This window comes from Spinacia oleracea, chromosome 2 (genome assembly GCF_020520425.1).
Source record: "Spinacia oleracea cultivar Varoflay chromosome 2, BTI_SOV_V1, whole genome shotgun sequence".
Lineage (NCBI taxonomy): Eukaryota > Viridiplantae > Streptophyta > Magnoliopsida > Caryophyllales > Amaranthaceae > Spinacia > Spinacia oleracea.
The window spans coordinates 112,346,431-112,370,542 of record NC_079488.1 but is presented as its reverse complement, the minus strand read 5'-3'; the positions used below and the strand labels follow the sequence as shown (position 1 = coordinate 112,370,542).

The 24,112-nt window shown below is 37.2% G+C and overlaps 1 protein-coding gene across 4 annotated transcripts; it reads left to right on the top strand.

Moving 5' to 3' along the window:
• Positions 1-627: 627 nt before the first annotated feature.
• On the top strand, positions 628-24,045 carry LOC110801588 (protein ALTERED SEED GERMINATION 2). Of its 4 annotated transcripts, none has more exons than XM_022007050.2 (20): positions 628-862; positions 2,331-2,399; positions 4,407-4,484; positions 4,971-5,105; positions 5,182-5,298; positions 5,443-5,571; positions 6,395-6,510; positions 6,626-6,743; positions 9,579-9,684; positions 14,866-15,011; positions 15,106-15,303; positions 15,392-15,502; positions 16,583-16,694; positions 18,257-18,597; positions 18,720-18,810; positions 20,418-20,513; positions 20,619-20,689; positions 20,873-21,015; positions 21,555-21,637; positions 22,382-22,515. In XM_022007050.2, the coding sequence occupies exons 1-19, from the start codon at positions 791-793 to the stop codon at positions 21,556-21,558; spliced, it is 2,253 nt and encodes a 750-aa protein (XP_021862742.2). In that variant the 5' UTR covers positions 628-790; the 3' UTR covers positions 21,559-21,637; positions 22,382-22,515. The 4 variants fall into 4 exon arrangements, with proteins under 4 accessions (XP_021862742.2, XP_021862674.2, XP_056693862.1 ...); XM_022006982.2 differs by lacking the exon at positions 21,555-21,637 and adding an exon at positions 23,609-24,045 and having other exon boundaries at positions 629-862; XM_056837884.1 differs by lacking the exon at positions 21,555-21,637 and adding an exon at positions 23,609-24,045 and having other exon boundaries at positions 630-862; positions 18,287-18,597.
• Positions 24,046-24,112: the final 67 nt, after the last annotated feature.

Sequence of the window (24,112 nt, the reverse complement as noted above, 5' to 3'; positions counted from 1 at the left end):
ATTTTAAAATTAGTTTTGATGATTAGATATAATCTTGATTATAAGCAACTCTTAAGAAAATTGGTGTTCTATGATTCTCATTTTGGGTTAGTTTAGACATGAGTAGCAAGAAAGAGCTCCGTCCTACACTAAAACCTACTCCCCGTGGGTGCAACTGGCCCAGAGGTGTGAAACGTCGAAATAAACCAAGTTCACCCTTACATGCAGGCACATGATTATTAACTGCATGAAAAAGCCCATTTTTAGTTATGGGCATTGCCAAGGGTATAAAGAAACATGGTCGATTCGACTGCTATCCGACAATTGAAGTGACTAGGTAAAAAAAATTCAACACATTCAATCCGCTTAATCACAACGTTCCCGTAAAAAAATATTATTTCGATTATACATGATCCGCAACCAACCGATGACTCGATTTGACAACTTTAGACATTGGGCATACCGCATACCACTTAACCATAAATGGCCCTATTCACCAAAACTAACGGCATCGGATATCGATTAGCAGTTGAATAGCGAATAGTTGTTAGAATACCGGGTAACGGTTAATAATAACAGATACCGATTAGCTGTCAAAGTAACGAGTAATCGGGTTCTTAAGAGATTGACGTTTTACATTACACGCCCACACGGGGCCATAACGGGCCACGGGGGTCCTATGCAAAATTGACCACCTCCTTCCTTCCCTCTCCCTTTCTCTCTCCTACTTCTTCATTTCCAGCTTCATTTCCCAAGAATTTCTCCTTCGTCACCGATTATCTCAAGGTTTTCAGAAATTCTCTCTTCTACCATGGAGTTCTTCGCCTATCGCGACGGTAACATTTCCAATTTCATCGACAACCGTACAATCGACTTCCGCCATGTAAATTCCTCCTTCTCTCTCTGACTGATTGTACAATTTTACTTTAAATTCAATTGTGGTTTCATTTGATCATCCATTTCGATGAATTTGTGCGTTAATTTTCTCCGATTACGAGTTCTTTCAATTTTGATTTAGTTATTAGTGATTCCAGCTTTAATTTTGTTCTTGAATGTCTTTTTTTCTGAGCCGGAAATGCGGTATTTGAAGTTGAATTTTCACCTGAAACTCTGAAAGTAGGATATTATGATTGTTGGAATGTTCTTGAAAAGTCGATGAAGTTTTAATTATGGAGTTATGTACACATTCGCAACTTTGATTTTCTTTGATCACGAGTTCTTTCAATTTTGATTTAGTTATTAGTGATTCCAGCTTTAATTTTGTGCTTGAATGTCTTTATTCTGAGCCCGAAATGCGTTATTTGAAGTTGAATTTTCACCTGAAAGTAGGATATTGTGATTGTTGGAATGTTCTTGAAAAGTCGATGAAGTTTAAATTGTTAGAAATATGATTATGGAGTTATGTAAACATTTGCAACTTTGATTTTCTTCGATCACGAGTTCTTTCAATTTTGATTTAGTTATTAGTGATTCCAGCTTTAATTTCGTGCTGAATGTCTTTATCTGGGCCGGAAATGCGTTATTTGAAGTTGAATTCACATGAAAGTAGGATATTGTGATTGTTGGAACGTTCTTGAAAAGTCGATGTAGTTTAAATTGTTAGAAATATGATTATGGAGTTATGTACTCATTTGCAACTTTGATTTTTTTCGATTTCTAGTTCTTATTACTGATTCCAGCTTTAATTTTGTGCTCGAATGCCTTTCTCTGGGCCGGAAATGCATTATTTGAAGTTGATTTTTCACCTGAAAGTAGGATATTGTGATCGTTTGGATGTTCTTGAAAAGTCTATATAGTTTAGATTATTAGAAATATGATTATGGAGTTATATACTCATTTGCAACTAACAGGAGCATAATAATGGGCTTGGCTTTGAGCCGAACTCCTAGCGGAGTTTAAGTATGATCTATCTACTAATTAACCTCCACAATTATATACACCTTTCTTTCTTTCTCTAGGTAGTACTACTTGTTAACTCTTTCAAGATCATGACAAGTGCCTCACCCACACATCTCACATGCGGGTGGCCTCACAAGGCCTTTCTATGTCTAGCATCACACCAAGGCATAATTGACCCCTAAACCGGTGTCGACCAAAGTGACGGTTACAGTAGGAAACCATAATTGTAGCTTGTAGCTGCTTAAGATTGTTGTTATCTCTCGAATCATTGAATGGAATGATGTTTATGAACTTGTAGGAGTTCCTTGGTCTTATTGCGGCATTGCAACGGATCCACTATTCTGCTGAAAATTGTTGTTTTCCAGCCTTTTTTTTAATGTGCTTATAAACATATTTCCAATGTTGATTTGTTTGACAAGAGTTAGTACTTATTCTTCTGTGTCATATCATAGGATTTCAAACATACTTTACAAATGCACTCGTCCATGGTGCGGAGGCTGTCACTGGAAAGGGAATTGGAGGTTTGGTCTGCTCAAAGAAATCTCACTTTAATTTTGTTGAAGTTTATGTAGTTTATCATGATGCTTTGGTTTTAGAATGTCTGAAGTTCTAATCTCCGAATTATAACAATGTGAAGGCTGCTTTTACTTGTCTTCTTGTTGATGTCACATTGTCATGGATTATTTAAACACAATCATATTGCTAACTACCAAGCGTCACTAACACTAAAATTTACAGCCCATATCATGATATCATTTCCAAGTTACTTGCTGAACATGTAACCACTAGGAAACTTTGTATCTTTTCAATCCTGTTGCTGCACCAATGTGCCACGTGCTTTTTCCAAGTAAGAGTAGGAATGCTAAAAGGAACTATGGAGGTAGAAAGATATGTTTTCTACAACTTACAAGTGAAGATAGACGATTATTTTAGCACCTCTAATTAAGTACAAACAAAAGCTAATATACATTTTGTGAAGGTGTGGGTGATTTATCTTCTATAAAGTTCCTAGTTAGTGCTGGATCATTTCCAGGAAATGGTAAAGTTGAACTATTTACAATTCCACGGGAATTTCATTCCAAAGCCAATCGACAATGGTATGACCGTCAGAGTTGCTCATTAGGTTGTATATAAGGTGATTGTTCCTGCCTCTGCTACGATAGGGGTCAATTCATTTTTCGGAACATAAAGGCATTGCGGTACACCTCATTTCCTTTGAGCTTTATATCAACTTAAGCAAATTTGAATGATGAAAAAGTAATTTTCATTGTGGTTTGGATATTATTGAAGGGTAAATCATTATCTAGTTATATGGTTGAAGGGTGTAATCGCGTAATCTTAGCCCAGCCAACTTGAATTTTAATACCTTGTTAGAATTGGTTAATTGGAATAACAATGAAGGTCCTCGTTTGATTGAGAAAATGTACAAGCCCCAAAAACAAATACTTCCTCGGTTTCTTTTTAGTTGACATATTTCTTTATGCATATTTGCCAATGCATAATCTTAAACATTAATATTAAATTTGATCTTTGGAAAGCATACATTGAGATAAATCTAACAAGACCCCGTATGACTATATTTTTCCTTAAGTACAAATCACTTAAGGAAGTCAAAACTAATTTATGTGAATATTACCCAAAGTCAAAACATGTCAACTAATAAGAAATGGAGGAAGTAGATAAAACCTGGAACTAACATACTACCTTTATGAGGTTGTAATGATATGGGCACATAACAGGATCTCATCGGGGCTTGTGTTTTTCTTTTTTTATAATTTTATTTTTATAAAGGGAAAAGACCAGGCGAGGACAAACCTAACTCATCCTTTTGGATGAATAGGGAGAGAGAATGATCAAATGACGAAAACCACATCGATAATTAGGATTTAGGACAAGAGCTTCATTTTTCCGCCAAGAAATCCGCCGTTTGATTGGCTTCCCGGTAACAATGAATGACCGAAAATGAGTACAAGTTCAATAAATATCGACTAGCCCCTCAACGAGCCCACTAATCTCCCACAGGACTTGCCAAATCCGGTTCATCGAGTTGATAACCACCAAGTTATCCCCTTCAAGAATAAGATTTTTGCCTCCTATCGCCACTGCACTTTTGATTCTTTTGCGGAGCGCTGAAGCTTCAACAGAAGTGATGAATCCTCCGGGTGAGGAGTTTCCCACCACTAACAATGCTCTTTTGTTGTCGCGAATAACAAACCTCAAACTTGTAGTGGAGCTTCCCCTTTTGGCACCGTCGAAATTTAATTTGAAGAAATAGAAGAAGGCTTGTATTTTTATAAAGACTATTGTTTTCTAGTGGGCCCTCATGTTATCAAAGGAGTGTCTCTGACTCTCTGAGTCACCCTGACACAAAAATCTACATATGCAAAGAGCAGAAACATCAAACATGTGAAAACAGGATAATTTCATATGGCACTGTGTCAAGTGAATGTTGATAACATTTGCAGCTCTATTTTACCCTCTTCTTTTACCTCTTTCTTTTATGAACTTTGATTCTACTTTGCTCACAGGGACACATAGGTTGTGTAAATACTATTGCTTGGAACTCAAAGGGTACACTCCTGATATCCGGATCAGACGACACTCAGGTAATTTTCTTCTTACAATCTCAATTTTCTTTCTTGTGACTTGGCCATATCCCGCCCCCTTCCGGAAATTGCAGTGAAGCAGCATGACATGTTACGTTTTGAAAAAAAGAGAGTTTATTTCTCCTATTTGCAGTTTGTGGGCAGAAACTAGTCAGATTCAGGAAGCTGTCACTTTCGTGTGAATGAAAATATTTAGGAAAGTTTGCAAAAGAAGGTTCATTTGGGTTGTAGACCAGAGAGGAGGGTGAGAAAATTGAATGAAAATCATGCCAAAAAGTAAAAATTGGGAGAAGGATATTGGATTATTAGTCACTCCTTTTCAGATTGAAATAAATGATGAGGCAGTTAAGCTTATGGTTTTCATCATTCATGATTGTTAACTTTTTGTAGGTTAGTTATTTTTGATATTGAGTTATTAATTTATTAGCCTAAGCATACAAGATTTTCTGTGTTTAGGCTTATATTGTTGGTCTTGATTGCTCACAGATTAATATTTGGAGGCACTCTGATCGTAAACTTTTGAATTCCATTGAGACGGGTCATTCTTCCAACATATTCTGTACAAAATTTGTACCCGAGACTTCTGATGAGATTGTGGTGTCTGGGGCCGGTGATGCGGAGGTAATATGTTGGTTAAATATTTGAAGAGTTCTGCTGCATTGTCAAGTATTGTTGGTTAAATCTCCTATGATTTTAGGTTCGTGTGTTTAATATCTCCTGCTTAAGTGGAGGAAGGGCTGAAGAGATTCAAGAGACTGCTATGACTCCTTATGCTCATTTTCAGTGTCACACTAGGAGAGTAAAAAAATTAGCGGTAAGGTCTTTTCTATTTCTTCCTTTCTACTGGGCATTCCTAATATACCTTTATATGAGAACAAGGCTATTATGTTGTTTCAAACTTCAAGTGTCCTAATTCTATATATATTTTTTAACCTATCTGCTTCTTGGGTCTTTGTAGGTTGAGGTTGGAAACCCAAATGTGATATGGAGTGCTAGTGAAGACGGAACCTTGAGACAGCATGATCTTCGTGAAGGTTGTTCTTGTCCCCCTGCTGGATCTTCCAATCAAGAATGCCGCAGTGTACTAGTGAGTCCACTATCCCATTAGATTGTCTTGTCATAGATAGTATTGAGTGATGTAGAGATATTGATAAAATGGATTGATCTTAAAGTCAAAATTGTTTCTCCATTTTCCAGTATCAGGGTTAAGATTAAGATTATGATTGTCATATTGCGACTAATGCTTTTAGACTCAATCCATGCAGAAATTATATTATTGTGCATATTATTGAAATGGTAGCTCAGCTGTTATTTCTCTATATCTCTGCTTAGTTTTGATTGGTACCCCACAATAGGTGAAATGTTTATGAGAATTGGTAGTTGTACTATTTTGTAGAACACTTCCTTTTCCTGCATCGTTTTTTTGTCTGATTTCTTTCCTTTTCTCCCTTCCTTCTTTCTGGATCCAATTTCTTTGATATCTGCAGGGGTTTGCAAATTACCCCTCCCAGACCTGAGACCCCACATTGTCAGGATTGCAGGAATGTACTTGCCTTCTATTATTTCTTATTCATCATCTTTTGTCTTTATTTTCCTCCTGCTTCTATTGATCAAATATAGGTCAGGTGATGTTGTGTTTGGGGCTTTTATTTTCGGCTTAGGAGATGGTTGATTGTGCTCCAAGTTTTTGTTGACTTGTCTAAGTTAGGGTGGTATTTGTTCCTCGCCCAGTCACCCTGGATGACTGGATCTAGTAATGTTGATTCTGATGTAAACGTTCTGATATCTATCTATTTTGAGGAAATTGTATCTGAAAGTTCATTCATTTTTGGGTTAATATCTAATATCTGGGGACACGGGAGTTTTCTTTATTCAAGTGTCATAGACTAACGACTAGGATTTGATGCCAGCTTGACTTACGTGGTGCTGCAAAAAGGTCCTTGGCTGAACCTCCTAAACACCTGCTTCAATTGAAGTCTTGTGATATCAATGTGACAAGGCCTCATCTGCTTCTTGTCGGTGGAAGGTGCTTTTTAGCCATTTAATTCCTCAAAAACTTTGTTTTATTATTTTGTTGCTGTTTCAGTTTGAAGAGGCTGTTCTAATGTGTCTGGAATTTTCTGGCTAATAAATGTTTGCAGTGATGCATTTGCTCGTTTGTATGATAGAAGGATGCTGCCTCCGATGTCTTCGTGTCGGAGAAAAACTTCACCACCTCCTTGTGTAAACTATTTTTGCCCAATGCATCTCTCTGAGCGGGTTAGTATGCACTTAAAATGATAATGACTTCGCTCAGTAAGTTTTTTTTGATGCAACAAGAAGTATTTAGTGACAAGTTAATTTTTAACTGTAAATGTGACATCTAGCACATTGTTTGGATAGGAGGAAATGGAGAGAAAGGGAGGGGAAAAAACTCCCTTGTTTGGATAAAAGATTGGGGAAGGGGAGGGATCCATTTCCCTCCATCCCTACAAAATTGGAGAGATTTGGAGGGAAAATGGAGTTCACCTTCCCCTTCCCTTTCTTTCGTCTCCCCTTTCTCCTCTTTCCCTCCCCTTCCTTTTCATTCCATCTTCCTAAAGGTTTGCTGTTAAGTTTATAAATGATTTTAGTTAGCATGAGTTAGAAATTGTAAAGCTTGACGAATGTAATATTTCAGCATTCTACGCTTAAGATTCTTAAATGAACTAAAACTAAAAATGCTAGAGATTCCTTTTCACATAAAATCTTTTAGCAACAAATTTAGGGCAAAAATCTTCAGCAAAACTAGTAAGTTATTTTGTTGGATCTGCTCCATATTATTAGATGGTTCTTAACATCATACTGTGTAACATACTTCTGCATGTAGGTCCTGCTCTCTTTGATTAGGTTATTTTGCCATATTTGTAGCAGCACTGAACTATCTTGTTGTCTCCTTTGCTTAAAGTTTTCTAACTTAGGAGCCAGAAAAACGTATATATAGCTTTCTCTTTGATTTGTTTACAATTGCCCCCCCCCCCCCCTACTAGGCTTTCTTTTGAAAATATTGGTTGCTAAAGCAAGTTTATACTTTCAACTTTTCAAGTTCCTCTTAGAAATCAGTTTTTGTGAGTTCGGTTGGGTTTCAAACCTATATTTTCTGTATTGATAAGGGATGCGCCTCTTTGATTTCTAACTTTACAATTCTATCACTTTCCTTTGCCTTAATGCTAACATGAGTACATGACTATATATATACATAGGAACTACCAATGAGAAAAGAACAGCAAAGCAACTATACAGAAACATACAAAACCACTAGCAGAAAAATGGAAAATGTTAGTTGTGATGTTAGTGGCATTCTGTCACTATCAACTCACATTATCCGAGGAGAATACATGTGAGGGCTTTGTTCCAGCAATGTGAGGAGCAGGAACTCTGCCATGCTCCTTAGCAGGAACTCTACCATGCTCCTCATATTTCTTCCGTTGCATCAAAATGGGTGGGATGTTCAGATAGCTGCGAGAGTGACACGTGTAACCTTGGAACTTGGAAGTTCATTTCACATGTGGTCATTTTCTTCTCACTTTTAATGGGATTCCAAGATAGGGGATGGTTAATGGTTTTCACATTTATTTTTGGCAAGATATTCTGGGAGGAAACTGATCTCTTTGTATTCGTTTCCCTCGGTTAGCCCATTTGTCTTCTCTCCATAATTCACCCGTGTCTTTTTTTTCTTCTTCTTCTTTTCGTGATAACTTGGGATTTACATTTCCAGAGGCCTATACATGATAGGGAGTTAGTGGAGCGTTTTTCCTTAGTGGAGGTTTTGGATTTTCAATCAGCCGATGTGGCGGAATATAAATGGGGGATCGTTTATTTGTTGCTTGATTCAGCTTCCTTGGTTTTCAAGTTCTCCGGCAACAATTTTTTTTTTGGAAGGCTAGGGTTCCTCTTAAAGTGAAAGTTTTATTAAGGACTTAGACATTGGGTTCATACTGTGAATGCAAAGGCCTTGGTTATTGATTTCTCTATGCTTTATCGAGGAGCTAAAGAGTCTTGTTCATATGTGGTTGAGTGTTTCTAAATTGTGACGTGGCAAGATGCTTGCGGAGGAGGCTGTTTACCTTGCATGAGGAGTCTTGGGTTTTACCTTTAGGATTAACACTATTGACATGGCAAGTTACATTTGGAAAATTTCCATTGTTTTGTTTTTTGGAAAATTAGCAAAGAGTTGGAAGTTTTCTTGACATTAGAAAAATAAAGAACCACAAGAGCCACCTCGTCTACAACCCAATTAAATCCATACAAATGTGGCAACGTCTACCCCTCTATCTCCATAATTTGATCAACGTCATCTCCACCATAAACCTCACAACAACCCCTTCATGGCTCCATTTCATCTTTATCATGTCATCAACATCATACCTTCTATCACTCTCACCTCATCACACACAACACTACAAATTTAGTCCATTCTCGGCCGTAGTATTGCCTGATCTCCTTGAGGGTGGCTGTTCCCTCCATAGTATTGCCGGCTCTCCTTGAAAGGAAAAAAGAACTTAACAAACAAACAAAATTGCTGAAAAGATTTTCAGTGGTAGGGAGATTGTTTTCCGCTCTGATTTTCCTTTATTGCTCCTTGCAAAAACAAATAAAGTCAAGTCAGAACTGTTTCCCTGAAAAGCATTATACACCCAACTAAACTGAGCTTTAGAGGTTGTTGGTTGGCTGCATATTAGTTTTTGAGGATTTGGTAAAGGTAAGGAGAAGAAGTTGTTGGGGTGCAATGCTTTTATCATTTTATGGCAATCATGGCAACCATTAACATATCGTTTCCCCCTTATAAAAAAATAATTCAGAGCTCTGATTTTGTACCAATAAATTTGACACTTTGTTGGATAACATTCAATTTTTTCATATATGTGAATTAAGAAAAATATTTTCGGAAAGGTGTTAAATTTTTGTGGAGAGTATTTTGCGGTTTTAATTTCTTTTCCCACTGAGGTTGCTGTTAATGATTTCTTACGTGTGCTTGCTGTCTTGCCCCCTAGTTTTTTTTACTCATTCACTGTTTTTTTCCCTCCATTACCCGTTGTCGTGTTTAAGTGTGCATCTGTTTGTAATTTTTTTCAGGGTAATTCAGGCTTGCATTTAACTCATGTAACTTTTAGTCCCAATGGCGAAGAAATTCTTATGAGTTATAGTGGCGAACATGTCTACCTGATGGATTTAAATCAAGGTTTGTCGTTGCATTCACTTTCGCTCTTCTATTTTTTCCCCGTGTTTATTCTATCTGGATCAGTACCATCTACTTTAAGGATCTGGATATATTTGTCTTATAATCAGAGGTGCTGCCAATCACAAGCGTCATTGTCCTTTGGTTTCAGCCTTTCAGGGCAATTACTGGCCCTTTATTTTGTGAGAAGTGGAAGCAAACGAATCAATGTGTTCTTTGTTTCTGTCAGTAATACTTTTAGAAACCCTTAGTGAGTAGGTCATGCAAAGCCCTTGACTTAAGTATGTTCTCTGCCCCTTATTTTTGTGATCTATTGTCGTTTCCTTTATTAAACTTATATGGGATAAAGGATGGGAAATTGAAAGGACGGTGGGGTATTTATTTTAAAGATCTTTGATGGGAGCCCTGATGAGATTGGCATGGTATTTCGAAAATATTAATTTTATTCAAATCCTAGAAATGTGTAATGAACCCAACTAACGAGGCCCAAGAATAGCAGCCCAACAACAATAGCAACACAACAACAAACAGGGACAACATAGCAGTCAGTAGGGAATAGTCAGTAGGGGAGGTTAGCATAAATAGAAGAAGAGAGGAAAGAGAAAGTCATGGAATTTTGGTGTTAGGAATAGAGATTTGTAGCCTAAAGCTACCGACTTGGAGATTTGTAGCCTCAAGCTACTACTTTTGTAACCCTAAACTCTATTCTGAGTTCTTTCCTTAATCAAAGCACACAATTGTTCTTCTTGAGTTTTCTTGTATTTGTTGGCTGGGGTTGAGTTCTTTACACTTGGTATCAGAGCGGTACAGTTCTGGGCTGATCTGATTGCCTGAATTTTGAAAAAAAAAAAAAAAGAAATGGAGGTCGCCGGAGAAGGTGCAGTGCAGAAAATGCAAATGTGGGTACGAGAGGAGTTCTCCTACATTGCACGCAAGAGAGAACGTGGAATTCCAGATCTCAAAGAGGAGCGAAGAATCCGACAAGAGCTTCAAATTCACGAGTTCAACGGAAGAAATCCAAAGGACTGGTTCCTTCATCTAGAGGATTTTTTCTATTTTTTCCAGTTGAATGAAGAGGATAAGTTAAAGGCTGCCATTATCGGATTGGATGGTGAAGCTTTGAAGTGGTTCGAAGGGGAACACAAGTTCATGCCTTTCCAGAGTTGGCAAGAATTGAAAGGCCAAGTGATGCTATACTTTGGTTCGTCACCGGCGTTTTCCCGAACAACTCCGATTAAATTCAGCGGCAAGGTGGAGCACCAGAATGTCGTCTTGAGTCACGGTGATGGTGGAGTGGTTGATGATGCAGGGGACGCCACCAGACTTTCTGACCACCACCGCCACCTATTGGAAGGAAGCTTTAGATTCTCGTTAGAGAATCATAAAGAGGAAACAGATCTGGTGGTGAAGATGAACGAGGTTCAAACAATCACCCATGACTCCCGACTTTCATGTGAGAAAGAAACCAAGCTGGAGAAGAGCTTAAACAAACGTCAAGAGAAGGTTGTAGAGGAATACAACCAACTGGTGGTGATGCGGAAGAATCAGATATGAAGGGAAATGAATCTGGCAAAAATGCGGTGGCTGACACCAGTAGAGATCGAGGACCAAGATGGTCCAAAGGTGGCTGGTCTGATGCTTTAATAGGTGAACGCAAGAGAGGCTTTGAGTGTAATACCCCAATATTTTATAATGTTATAAAATATGTTTTATATTCAAAATATAATTATTTCGTTTTAATTAGTACACATTATATTTTCGTAAAGTTTAAAACCTTATTTTACTGGTTTTGGGACTCTATTATATGAGTATCTATAAATACCATAAACCCTAATATTATTTTCCTAGAAAAACTATCGTGCAGCCTGAGTTTTATTTTCTTTTTCTTTCGTTAACTATGAAAGATCACTGTTTGTTAAATCAATTTTTAATTTAGTCCTCTTATTATTTTGATACTAATCATCATTCTCATCAATACGTCATTATGTATTGTTGCATTATTATTTTCATTGCTATCGTTATTTTGATCAAAGTGTTGGTCATCCGAGTGAATTTATGCGCAAGTCTACGGCTGTCAACGCTTTTACTCTAATCCCGATGTCCGAGTATTTTGTTTGGGAAGGTAATCACACTTAGTCCCTTCTAATTGTTCGTGTATATTATTAGTAGTAATTACGCATACTTGATCTCTTTAAATTATTCGTATATATTAATTATTAGTTTTGATCACACGCGCTTAATCTCTCGGAGTTATATGATGCATTGCCTATTATTTTGTGATTACATGTTTGCATTTTCGGTTTTATATATAGTGCTATATTGTATTACTTGAATAGTGTATAATAACTGTTTGTTTGATTAATTAATTGTGCGTATATCGTTGTTTAATTAAGGTACTTTAATTGTTTTGGTTGTTTCTAAAAGTCAAAGTAATGAGATTTGGAGGAATTATGTCAGGAGTAGTAGTATTCATATCAAGGATTAGTAGTGCAATTATTATCGGAGTAGATTATGTTATATTCTTGAGATTTAGAATTATAAGTTTATGATTGGTATTAGTTGTACGAATGAGTTTGGTTATTTTAGACAGAGCTAAGTTATATCGTAATATAGTATTTTGGGATCTCGTGCCAGTATTGGAAAGTATAGATTATTGACTCATAATGGGTATCGATTATATTGACCGTATTGTGAGATTAAGATTGAGAATGATTATTATATTTTTGGTTTGAGGCTCAATGTTATAGAACTTAGTCCTTGGCATGTTGGTAAGGAGATGATAACCATTAGTAGAGGAGCAAGATACAATCTTTATTTTTCTTAATATCCCCAAAAGTGGGATTTGGTCCAAAAGTGGCCTTGACTCAGAGAGTCTTTTTAGTAGCTATTGAGAGTTTCAAGTTTTTATACTTGTTGGCTTATTTATTCAAATTACCCATGTCCAAGGCTAAGTATAAAGCAAAGAGCAACCATGGCACCTATCGGTTTAAGTAACTTTCCTAGAGGAAGGATCATATCAATATATTTGAGGTTCATATGAAGAGAAGATTTATAGTTTCCATAGTGTATAGAGTTAGTACGTTTTATCTTTAGGATCGTACTTGAAATGTAGTTTCATACTACATTGTTTACATGTGACTTTATTATTCTATATTAGTATGTTTATGTTTGTAACATGTGATTACTCAGCTTTTTGCTGACGTGTGTGTTTATTTACTATGTGTGTTTGCGGCCATGTCTTTTTCTTATGGTGGCCCTGCGACGATCCTTTTGGAATTTGTCCTCTATGGTGAGCAGTCAAGATGACTGGAGCAGAATGATCGTGAAGGATTGTAGTTAGAAGTTAAAGGAGCTCAAGTGTTACCGTTTAGTATTTGTAAATAGATCACCTAGTAATTGAGTTGTAATAGTTTGAGTTTTGTAAGCCTTAGCATTTGACGTTGTGGTCAAGTGTGGCGGTGATACCTCCAATTTAGGTGTAAGCTTCTGCAATGTCATTATAAAGTCTTTTATATTCTTATTTATTTATAGTTAGTAAATTGGGGGTGTTACATTGAGAGAGGCGGTGCTGGCGGTAGTGGGTCCGGTGGTGGGCCCGGTTTAGTCATGGGCGATTTTGTCGATGTGGCAGCTGGTGGCTACAGCAGGGACGGTCGAGGAGGTGTTGGTGGCAGAAAATCGGGAAGGACGGCCGGTGATTTTGCAAGTGGGTTTATTGGTGGTGGGGTTGGTGACCCAGGTTACGTTGTCGGCAAATCGACGGTTGGTGGTGGACCCGCCTCTCGTGGTGGGGCTGGTGGTCTGGATGTGGAAGGATTAGCGAAAGGTGGGTCAGGTGGTGGACCTGGAGATTTTTCCGGTAAGGACACCGTTGATGGTTCATGTTTCTTCGTTAGGGAAAATCGTGGTGGTGGAGCACAAAAGCTGCAGAACGGGAGAAGCTTCAATGAGTCTTCTGCTGGCTTGGAGAGGAAGCCACAATTTGGAGATAATGAAGGTAAGGGCAAGCTAGTAAATTGCAATGACATAAGCAAGGAGGCATGCTTTGTAAATCCACGTGCCCTAGGGGAAGCAGTGGACAGAATTCCAACAAATATTTTTAAGGGCAACTTTTTAAGTGGCCCAACCAACAAGGAACCCATTTACTTTTCATATGACTCTAAGGAGGTCAGGGCCTTGTTTGGGGAAACTATCATTAAGCCAAGTGGCCCAGCCCACATGATGAAATCCAGCTATGTCTCCCCTCTATTCATTTCCCAATCCAATCCATCTACTAAAACCCTTATCAGCTTTTTGATCAACAATCCTCAACATACATCTACTCAGTTCCTAAAACCATTTCCCCCCCCCCCCCCCCCCCCCAAATTCTCGCCACTAGTTCTGACATCACCCAACGACAAGTCCGATAACAAGATTTCGATAATCAATCCATTAATGGGAAGTCAACAACTCACTGATAAAGAGTTTCAAGGCCAAATCCAGCAAGGTCTAGGTGTTGTCACAGACCATCTCTTCTTCGCTATACTGGAGGTAAAAAGACTCACCAATGCAGAGCTTTATAGGCTATGGAAACAAGGCGACACGCATGACAATTCCTATCATGGGCGAAGCCGAAATTTCAGTGCTGACTACTATCCACCTTGAGGACAAGGTGGAAGTTTAGGGGGCCGGTATTGTAATGAACCCAACTAACGAGGCCCAAGAATAGCAGCCCAACAACAATAGCAACACAACAACAAACAGGGACAACATAGCAGTCAGTAGGGAATAGTCAGTAGGGGAGGTTAGCATAAATAGAAGAAGAGAGGAAAGAGAAAGTCATGGAATTTTGGTGTTAGGAATAGAGATTTGTAGCCTAAAGCTACTGACTTGGAGATTTGTAGCCTCAAGCTACTACTTTTGTAACCCTAAACTCTATTCTGAGTTCTTTCCTTAATCAAAGCACACAATTGTTCTTCTTGAGTTTTCTTGTATCTGTTGGCTGGGGTTGAGTTCTTTACAAAATGTTGGACCAAAACTGACTCTTGGGCATCTTTCAGGAACCTGTTCCTGTTTTCGATGTATGGGAGTTATGTATACACATAGACACTCACAGTTTCCCTTTATAGTTTTTTTATAAAAAAAATACTTGGTAATATTTTTTAATAAGTTTTCTATTGTTCCTTTCCATGGGGTTGGTTGCAGATGGTAGAAATGCTAGGCAGTACACATGTGGAGATGTTGTAAAACACTGGAGCTTTTCTCCTGCTCTTAATGGAGTGGAACTTTCACCTTTAGTAGCTGTTGCTTCTGAAAGAATCTCCTCAGCCAAAAGCTATGCTACTGTGCAGGTATTTTTTCTGACATATGGCCTTGTTTTTCATTTGCATTTTCTCTAGAACTACCATGTAATCAACTTTTGAAGTTTGAACTATGACCTCACAGAGTGACAAGTCCAGAAAACTGATGGAAATTGCAAAAATATGCTTGGAAGATGAGGAACAGTATTGCATTGGAATTGAAGATAGGGAACAGTATTGCTATGGAATTGAAGCATGCAATGAAGTTCTGGATGGAGGTTGTGCAATTGATTCCCTGATGAAGCATGATTGTCTCTGTACACGTGCTGCCTTACTTCTTAAGGTTTAGAAGCAAATTCTTGGTTGATGTTGGTGATATTTTTGTTTCTAATTTGGGCCATGCTTATTGCTGATGAGTTCTCATTTTCCAGCGGAAGTGGAAAAATGACGCCCACATGGCTGTAAGGGATTTGAATGAAGCTCGAAAAATTAATTCATCTTCTTTTAAAGAACTCGTCTACATGTCTGAAGCTTTATCCCAGGTGAGGGTCCATTTTTTGTCCTATCTACCTCTGGCATTTTTGTATATTCATCAGTTCATTTGTTTGGTAGAAGGTTGTCACTTGGTCAGTTGGTAATCACAATAAGCCCTTTCTTTAAACTAGGGAGATCAACTGATGGCTGTGGGGTTTCTGCAAAATATGAATGATAAATTGCTGAGAGAATTTACCATCTATTTTAGACAATTGATTGGCGACTACTACGTATTTAACAACATATAAGACATAGGGGTGTGAGGCATTAATTTTTTTCTGTTGTAATCCAAAATGAAAATTCTGTCGTTTTGATTTTTCTACAGTAATAAAGGTAAAACTACTGATGTTTTATCCAATTCCATTTACTGAAAATAGTTTCTGCGTTGTTAAGTGTTGACTGTTTTGGGAAGTTATATTCTTATGTATGATCTGCTGGTCAATGACTTTCTCAAGAAAAAGATGATATCTTGAAAGAAAATAGCTTTGTCCTCCTCTTTCTACTTAAGGGACATATCTTTTCTACTGTGAATATCCCACTAAAGTATTAGACAATATTGGGATAAAGATGCTCAGTCAATTTGTAGTGGATGTAAGGCAAACTATTTTAGACCGTGGAAGATGAAAATGAAAGAGTTTATTGAAGTTGATTTTGGCACTCATTATCATCTCTTAAAAGGAATTTTCATGTTCGTTTATATATACGTATATTAACAAGAAAAGCTCACTTCTGAAAACGCTGCACCAAATCGGCAACCATCCAAAAAGGTTCTGAGAGTCTGAGACGTTTGGAATTCCTTTTTCAGTTTACATTATTTTTACATTTTCAATCCAGAAATTCATGGTGGTAAGCCTGGTCTTGTGGTATCAGTAGCTCTGGCTATTTCTTGTTAAATGCTTTCGTCAATGTTACAGACATAAAGGTTTTCTCCCATACTTTTTCCTTCAGTTACAGCCTTTTCTCTTCTGGTTGTTGTTTGAACGTAATTTATGTGCCCTTGGTTTGAGAGAGATGCTGATTCTTTTATTTCCTTAAGAGTTCTTCGGCTACTCTAATTTTATTTGGTCTTACACCATCCTTGCTTGCAGGTGAGCAAGTATAAAGAAGCTCTAGATTTTGCTCATGCAGCTCAGGGTCTGGATTCCTCGAATGCTGAAGTGGCAAAAATGGTGGAAAGTATACGGAACGAGCTTTCAGCAGGTCTAATTATAAAACTTAAAATTATATTAATCTGTTTATTTCCCGAGTTAGATGTTTTCGTGTTTCTTTTTTTGAACCAGTTAACTCATGTCAAAGGCTGCTGCTTGTTGTGTATTGCATCATCTACTCGGTTGGTGTTTTGTATTAGTGGTCTCATTTGATCATTGTCCTCCTTTTCTTCCACATCTATCAATAAGTGAGAATTTTGTGAAAAGTAACCCTTTTGAGATGACGTAGTCAAATTGCGTATTCTTATCATGACGATCGTTAATTTATGAGGATATAATGTTGCATATTCTGAGTCAATGAAGTTGTTGAAAAACACGGCCCTTGCCAAATTTGCAAAGTAGTCCTCTCATTCTTACACTCGATAAATTCAACATTCACGAAGGAGCCTCTGGAATAGGGACAGTGATGAATTTAAAGTTGCTATTATATGCGAGAAGTTGGAATTCATTGTGGGACACTTGGAGTTGAAAAACTAGAAAATACGTGGGAAGGGAGTGTTTCATCTCTGCAAGTCTGTTCACATTTCAGAGTTACTGAGTTACTGGAATGACATATGTACTAAGTTATACTGCAAGCAGATCTTTCCCCTGTCATTGACTCATTAGTATATAGTAATATATGAACTGCTGCAAGATTCATACATTGGTTTGTTAAATTCAAAATTTCTTCATTTCATTGTTTTTGGCGTCGTTTTCTGGTTCTCTCCCCCCCGCCTTACTTATGTAGAAGCGTTCTAGAATCTGGTAGACCTACAGCAGTGACATTTGTTACTGGTAAGATGGGTCTGAACACTGGCAGACAGTCTAAGAGGATAGGAAGAAGATGATTTAGGGAGCGAAAAACAAACACTGATTTAGGTAACTTCTTATCTCAGTATAACTTCAAGTGTTCCACATTTCCGCCAATGAAGCATACATTATGGGGAATGTTATAACACTGGCAGACAGTCTAAGAGGATAGGAAGAAGATGATTTAGGGAGCGAAAAACAAACACTGATTTAGGTAACTTCTTATCTCAGTATAACTTCAAGTGTTCCACATTTCCGCCAATGAAGCATACATTATGGGGAATGTTATACTGAATTCTGAAACCAGTTTGGTTCACAGTAACTCTACGGATTACTTATGGTTCAGTCCGTCCAGATCGTTTATTAGAATGCTTCAGTTTTCTTTGAATTCGTGTCAATTCCTGGCTTCCATTCCCCATTTTTATAGATATCTGTATTGAAGTAGTTAACCACTTAACCTTCTTCAGTTCTTCTCACTACCTTACCTATGTTGGCCTATAAGGTACTAGCCAGTTCTGGATAGTTGCCGACTTCCCGTGGGATTAGATGCCAATCTTCCTGGCTAAATATGTAGCTTGTGTGTCTTGTTTTGTTTTCCCCTTTCATTGACAGGCTTTCATTAATTCGACATATGCTGAATTTTGGTTGTTGACGGTAGTGTAAGGACTTGTACACTTGCATTTTTTTAATTAGTCTCTGTTCTGATGGTGGTGGTGGTGTTGTGTACCTGATGTTATTACATCTTGGAAACATGTATCGCCGAAGCTGAAAAGAACAAGAAGTTGAATGATGTAGGATCCAAATCTGACCCACGTGCTGGCGGAATTATATCATTAAGTGACATACTTTACCGCACAGAAGCTAATAGTGATGCTTCACGAGATGGTCCTAGGTCTGAAAGAGAAGAGTCTGATGAAGAAATAGAGTTGGATTTTGAAACGTCAATGTCAGGTGACGAGGGCCGTGATGCCGAACCGAATGTTCTTCATGGAAGTTTGAATTTGAGGGTTCCTAAACAAACTGATTCAGCTAGAGAAGCTGGTGGTTCAAATAGGTTCTGCGGATCTCCATCTTCTTCCTGCCAAGATGACGAAACAATTTATCAGGTTCCTAAACGAAACCTAACTTATAGCCTAATGCTGTACACTCGGCTATTCATTCAGCCTCTCTGTTTACGTGTCATTCAATCTCACATACAGTATACTTAAAAAGTTATCTTGAATTGCAGCCAGAAGCAGTCATTGATATGAAACAGAGATATGCTGGTCACTGTAATGTAGGAACCGACATAAAACAGGCTAGTTTCTTGGGCCAGAATGGTATGTTCTCATTCTTTGTTTTGTTACGTGGTTTAATGTTATATAATCATTTTATCCTTAGTTCCTTACCTCCTTGAGTGGTGAGTTTATATTAAATGTAAAAATAATGTGATGATGTAACAAGCTTGACTCTGGCCTTGCTGGGTTCAACTTATTAAACTCATTTTACTTATTTTAGAAAAAATAAGTTAAGTGAGTTAAGTTTTCTTCAAATAATTTCACACAAAAGTAAGAAACTTTTAGATGAAAGTCTTTATCAAACAAAATAAGCTCAATATAAATAAGTTCAAGTAATTTCAGATTCAGATAAGTTCATAAAAATAAGTTGAACCAAACAGAGCTTTAGCATGGATTATTTTTTGAGACAATTCCCCACCGAACTTTTATTACTACCTCCGTTCCACAATGTTCTTTCACTTACTGTAGACTCTTGTTTCTAGGTAAACATGGAAAATGTAAGTGGTGTAAGAAAAAGTGAATAAAGTAAGAAAGATGTAGACAGATGTGGGTATATCGCCGTATATGTAAGAACATAAAAAATAAAGTAAGGAGTGACTGGAAAGGTGTAAATATCGTGAGGAAATGAAGGTAAAGTGGTAAAGTTTGTTGGTCAAAGTTAGAATAAAGCAAAAAAGTGAGTAAAACTTTCAGAAACACTCCAAAATGGAAAGTGAATAGAACATTTTGAAACTGAGGAAGTACTTTGGGTTGTTGTTGGGTTGTGGCCTCATGAAAGTCGTCGTGTTCATGAAGTGCTACTTCCAATTTGCCGCAAAAATAACTTGTGGTTTGTGGATTTTTATATATGGTCACAAATTTTTGGTTATAATAGCATTTCATTTCCTAAAGATGCCAATTGCCAAACAAAAAAGGTAGAGAAGGAAAGGATCTTAAACTCTTTCTAGCATCTCCCAATCTACTCATTATGAATTATGATACTTCCTCTGTTCTGTTTTAGTTGCAACCTTTACTGTTCACCTTAATTTTTGCAATGCAAGTGGATATGTAGTAAATTACATTCATACCCTTATTTTCAGATATATGAGGGGGAAAGGTGGATTACTGAATATTGGTGGATGAGGGTAGTTTGATAAATATAAGTGATAAAGTTGCAACTAAAAAGAAATGTCTTAAAATAGAAACGTTGCTACTACAAGAGAACAGAGGAAGTATAAGGATTGGAGCTGTAGAATGAACCCTTCATTATGATTTCTGAAAAATCATAATGTGTCAGGGGTAGCTACAATTTTTGAGAGTATGTGAATAATTACTTTTGGAAGAACCTTGCACAAGTTTGGATTGTTTTGAAGTTTGCTGAATCGTTGGATTATTTGCAATGATTGAGCCAAACCGAATTTTTGAACTCATGTTCTAAAATGATTTTGTTGTTTTGACTTTTTCTGCACTTCTTTGTCATGTGGCCTAACCTTTGCTCTTCTTCAACCCCTGTACGTGCCTCAACGGTAAAACTGCTGCTGACATATGTGTATCGTTGATTATCATTGATTATCCTGCTGCTTGGATGGGACTCTTTCTTCTAAACCTCTAAGTTGCTCGTAATTTACCTAGCCATGCCTTTCTGTAACTTCTTGTATTGTTGATTGTAGGTGATTATATTGCAAGTGGAAGTGATGATGGCAGATGGTTTATTTGGGAAAAAAAAACTGGCCGGTTTATCAAAATGCTCCTTGGAGATGAAGCTGGTAAAGCCTTTTCATATTCTTCTTTTACCATAAGATAATGTTTGCTCATTTACTTTATAAACTTAACGTTTTTATTGTACAACTCTTTATTCTCGTTCTTTTCAGTGGTGAATTGCATCCAGTGCCACCCATTTGAGTCTGTTGTGGCTACTAGTGGAATAGATAATACGATTAAGGTGAGTGTGCTGGAAGGAAATACTGATGCAGCTTTTCTTACGCGTTTTTTATTACTTACTATGCAAAAGTATAGCTGCAGTTGAGTGAAGCTTTTTTTACACGTTTTTTATTACTTACTATGCAAAAATATAGCTGCAGTTGAGTGATTGGTTGATCGGTTCCTTTTTCTAAAATGGTTCTAGATTTGGACTCCAAGTGCTTCCGTCCCCTCCATGATAACTGGAGGGTCAGCTGATTCTGTTTCAGTAGGTGTTGAAAAGGCTCAAGTCTTGATGGCGATGGAAAGCAATCAACAAAGCTTGTGCCAGACACGTGAAGATATTCTGTAAGAAATACATTTTTTGACACGTGAAACTATTGAGTAAAATATTTGTTAGAGATCGACTATAAAAACTCTCCTTTGTTTGTGGTTCCCAAGAATTCTCTATGGTTTCAAGTTGACTGTAATACACCAGTCTTGTTTTCCTTTTTTTTTTGAGGAAGTAGCATTTTGTTTTCAGATCCTCAGTTTCGGCCTCTGTTAAACAAGATGTTGTATCAAGACTTATTTTTAAAATCAACTCCTGTATTAGCACATGACTTTGTTTCCCATGTCATTATCCTTTTAGCTTATTTCCAATTCAGGATCTAAACCTATTAACTACTTGGTAGCGCTAGGACATAACTGCTATCCGTTTCATTACCCTTTTACTTTTGTCCAAATCAAGAACTAAACGTACTTGATTGCATTAATGTGCTGCATGGACATTTTGCAGCACATTTGGCACGCAAACTTATATCATTAGTTTTGTGTGATGTGACTGTGACGACTGATTCTCGTATCTTCAAAATTTTTGAACTTCATGCATTCTTGTTTTTTCATAGCTAAAGGTTAAGAGAGAAGCTGAACAGGATTTTGATCGTTATCTAATCTGATCAATTTGTAAAAGGGCTCGCGACTCACTGAGGTAATGGGGTTCCTTCAGCGCCTCGGTGCACTTCCTGAAGTTAAAAAAAATTGTGTCTGGTTAATTAATGTTCATGATTCTTGAAGTTTTCTATGTGAAATACTTTCTTTTTTACTGTGGAAGTTGACCTCCAAGTTAACTCTTAGCCTTTCATTTTTTTTACTGAGCTAGTGGAGCATTTTTTTCTTATAATTTCAAAGGTGCTTTCAGTGAAATCCCACTTCCCTGACAGTTTGGACTTCGGCTCAGCCTATCACTATTCCCTCCTAGTCCCAAATCGGAGGGCCATCATGGCCCTGGCCTAGATAGACTAGCTTTGACACAGATTAAGGTTTTTTCTTTCTTGAAAAAAATTGCCACTCCAATTGATGCCACCTTGTTTATTATTTGTTTTTTTCTTTTTCTTTTGTAATTAATTCTTTCTTTGAAGATTTCTTGAATTAAAAGAAAAAAGGATTGTATGTGTTGTATATTAACCCCCCCTTCGATTAACTGAGTCATCACCATGTAAGTATGTAACTGTCGTACTGCTTATATTTCTGCCTAAGTTAAAAATATTTAAGTTTTCATTTCTTTGTTTCTTCTCTTAAGTCATACATCATTCAAAGTCCTGAAGAAACAAATGGTTGCAACATCACATGCTTGTCTTCCTAGAAATCCTTTATTTGTAAATATGTCATGTAGGCATGTTGCGGATCATCTTGTTTTATATTTTAATCTATATCTATATTTTCTATGGTACAGGCCACGTGAACTGTTCGATAGGTTTCGCAGGCATGGCTTCACCGAAGGAACGCTGCATCCGTTTGAGTGTGCTCAGAGCTAGTTGCCCTCCTCCATAGATTTCCCAGCGTCTCATTTTTCCTTAAGAGTTCGCGGTGAGAGCATTTCACCTCCCTTTTTAATTCTTGCAATCCATCATTTGAAGAGTGTGATAAATAGTCCTTAATCCTTAATCTGTAAAAATAGGTGAAAATGAATATCTGGAATTTGGAATTCAAGCTTGGTCCTACTAAATACTAACCCTGATCAATTTTTTACAAAATGCATTAGGAACGCAACTATAGATGATTGAAACAGCTTTGTGCACTAATGCTGGTGTGATAATCCATGTGCACAAACACTATTCCACTTGGTTTCATTCTTTAAACTTGCGTAGGATTAGGTCTTCTGCCTTGAAAATTTATGTTAATTTGGTTCGATGTTTGGTCCAACACTTTTAGAATCGCTTCTTTAAGTTTTCCGGAACAATTTCTTTGGAGTAGACAACCTAAGTGACAAGGTAAAGTGCAGAGAATTAATCCATTCTCTTCTTTCTGGATGTCTTTTCGACCTATAATAGGCCTAATCCTATTCTTTACATTACACTGTATCTCATTAACTATTACTACTTAACAATTCCAAACACTATCATTTCTTCTGATGCTAGATCCCTGTTAGTCAAATGATGGCTTTAAGTAAAGTACCCCTTAAAAGCTCTTCAAAATTGGTGATTTTGCCTCTAAATCTATACCGCTGTCATTTTTCTATTAACTGTTTTAGGTTATGCACAGGTTTTTTGAAGATGTTTGTTAATGCATTCTAACAAGTGTGTTAAATTGCTGATACTTTTACCGAACAAGCAATAGTGCATTGATATTTTTAACGGAAAAAATAAGTTGGAATGCATAATGTTAGTAAAGTGGTCAAATAATATGGAACGGAGGGAATCAAAACTTTTGTAACACCTTTAATAATGAAATCTGTAAATATTGAAGGTATTATCGAGGTTTTACAAAGAATCATCAATAGGTACTCTCGTTTCTGCATTTATATTTACTGTTAAAATGGAATGCAAAGGGGTTAAGTGACGCGTTGCAAAGCGGCATAATGATGCTCTTTGAAAGATAGTTACCAAGAATTCAGACTTTAACTATTCTTAATACACCCGTTTCAAAATGCTTATTAGTCTTCTTTTTTCTGAAAATGCAGACTTAACTATTTTTCATTCACAATCTGCTGCTGGCCAAGTGAAATTCAGCCTGAAGAATTCCATGAAATATGTGCCATTGTCACCCATGAGTTTTACAGCAACTTGCTTGTATATGATTGTTCCAACATGTTGCTGCTTTTTCTATTCTAATTTTTCTTGAAAGAACAGGTTAGTGATACAATTTGCTCCTTTTTTCCCCCACTTCTTGGAAGGTCTGGAAATCCATTACTAAGATGGATGGTTGCAATATGTGGTCTATGTAATTTGTTCTCTAGATGAGTCACGATAACTTGAACAAACGGCACAGATGTACAGCCCCTTTTTTTTCTTCTTCTTTCAAAAACACTTTCGGGTTAGGGTTTTGTAAGTGGACATTGCAACTGTAATTGGGTTCAGTTTAACTGTAAGTAAATAAATTTTCGGTTAAGAGTTGGAAGTTTGGCTTGTTGGGTGATTGGCCTGATGATATTGATGATGTACTTTTGAACAACGAAATCGCGCTT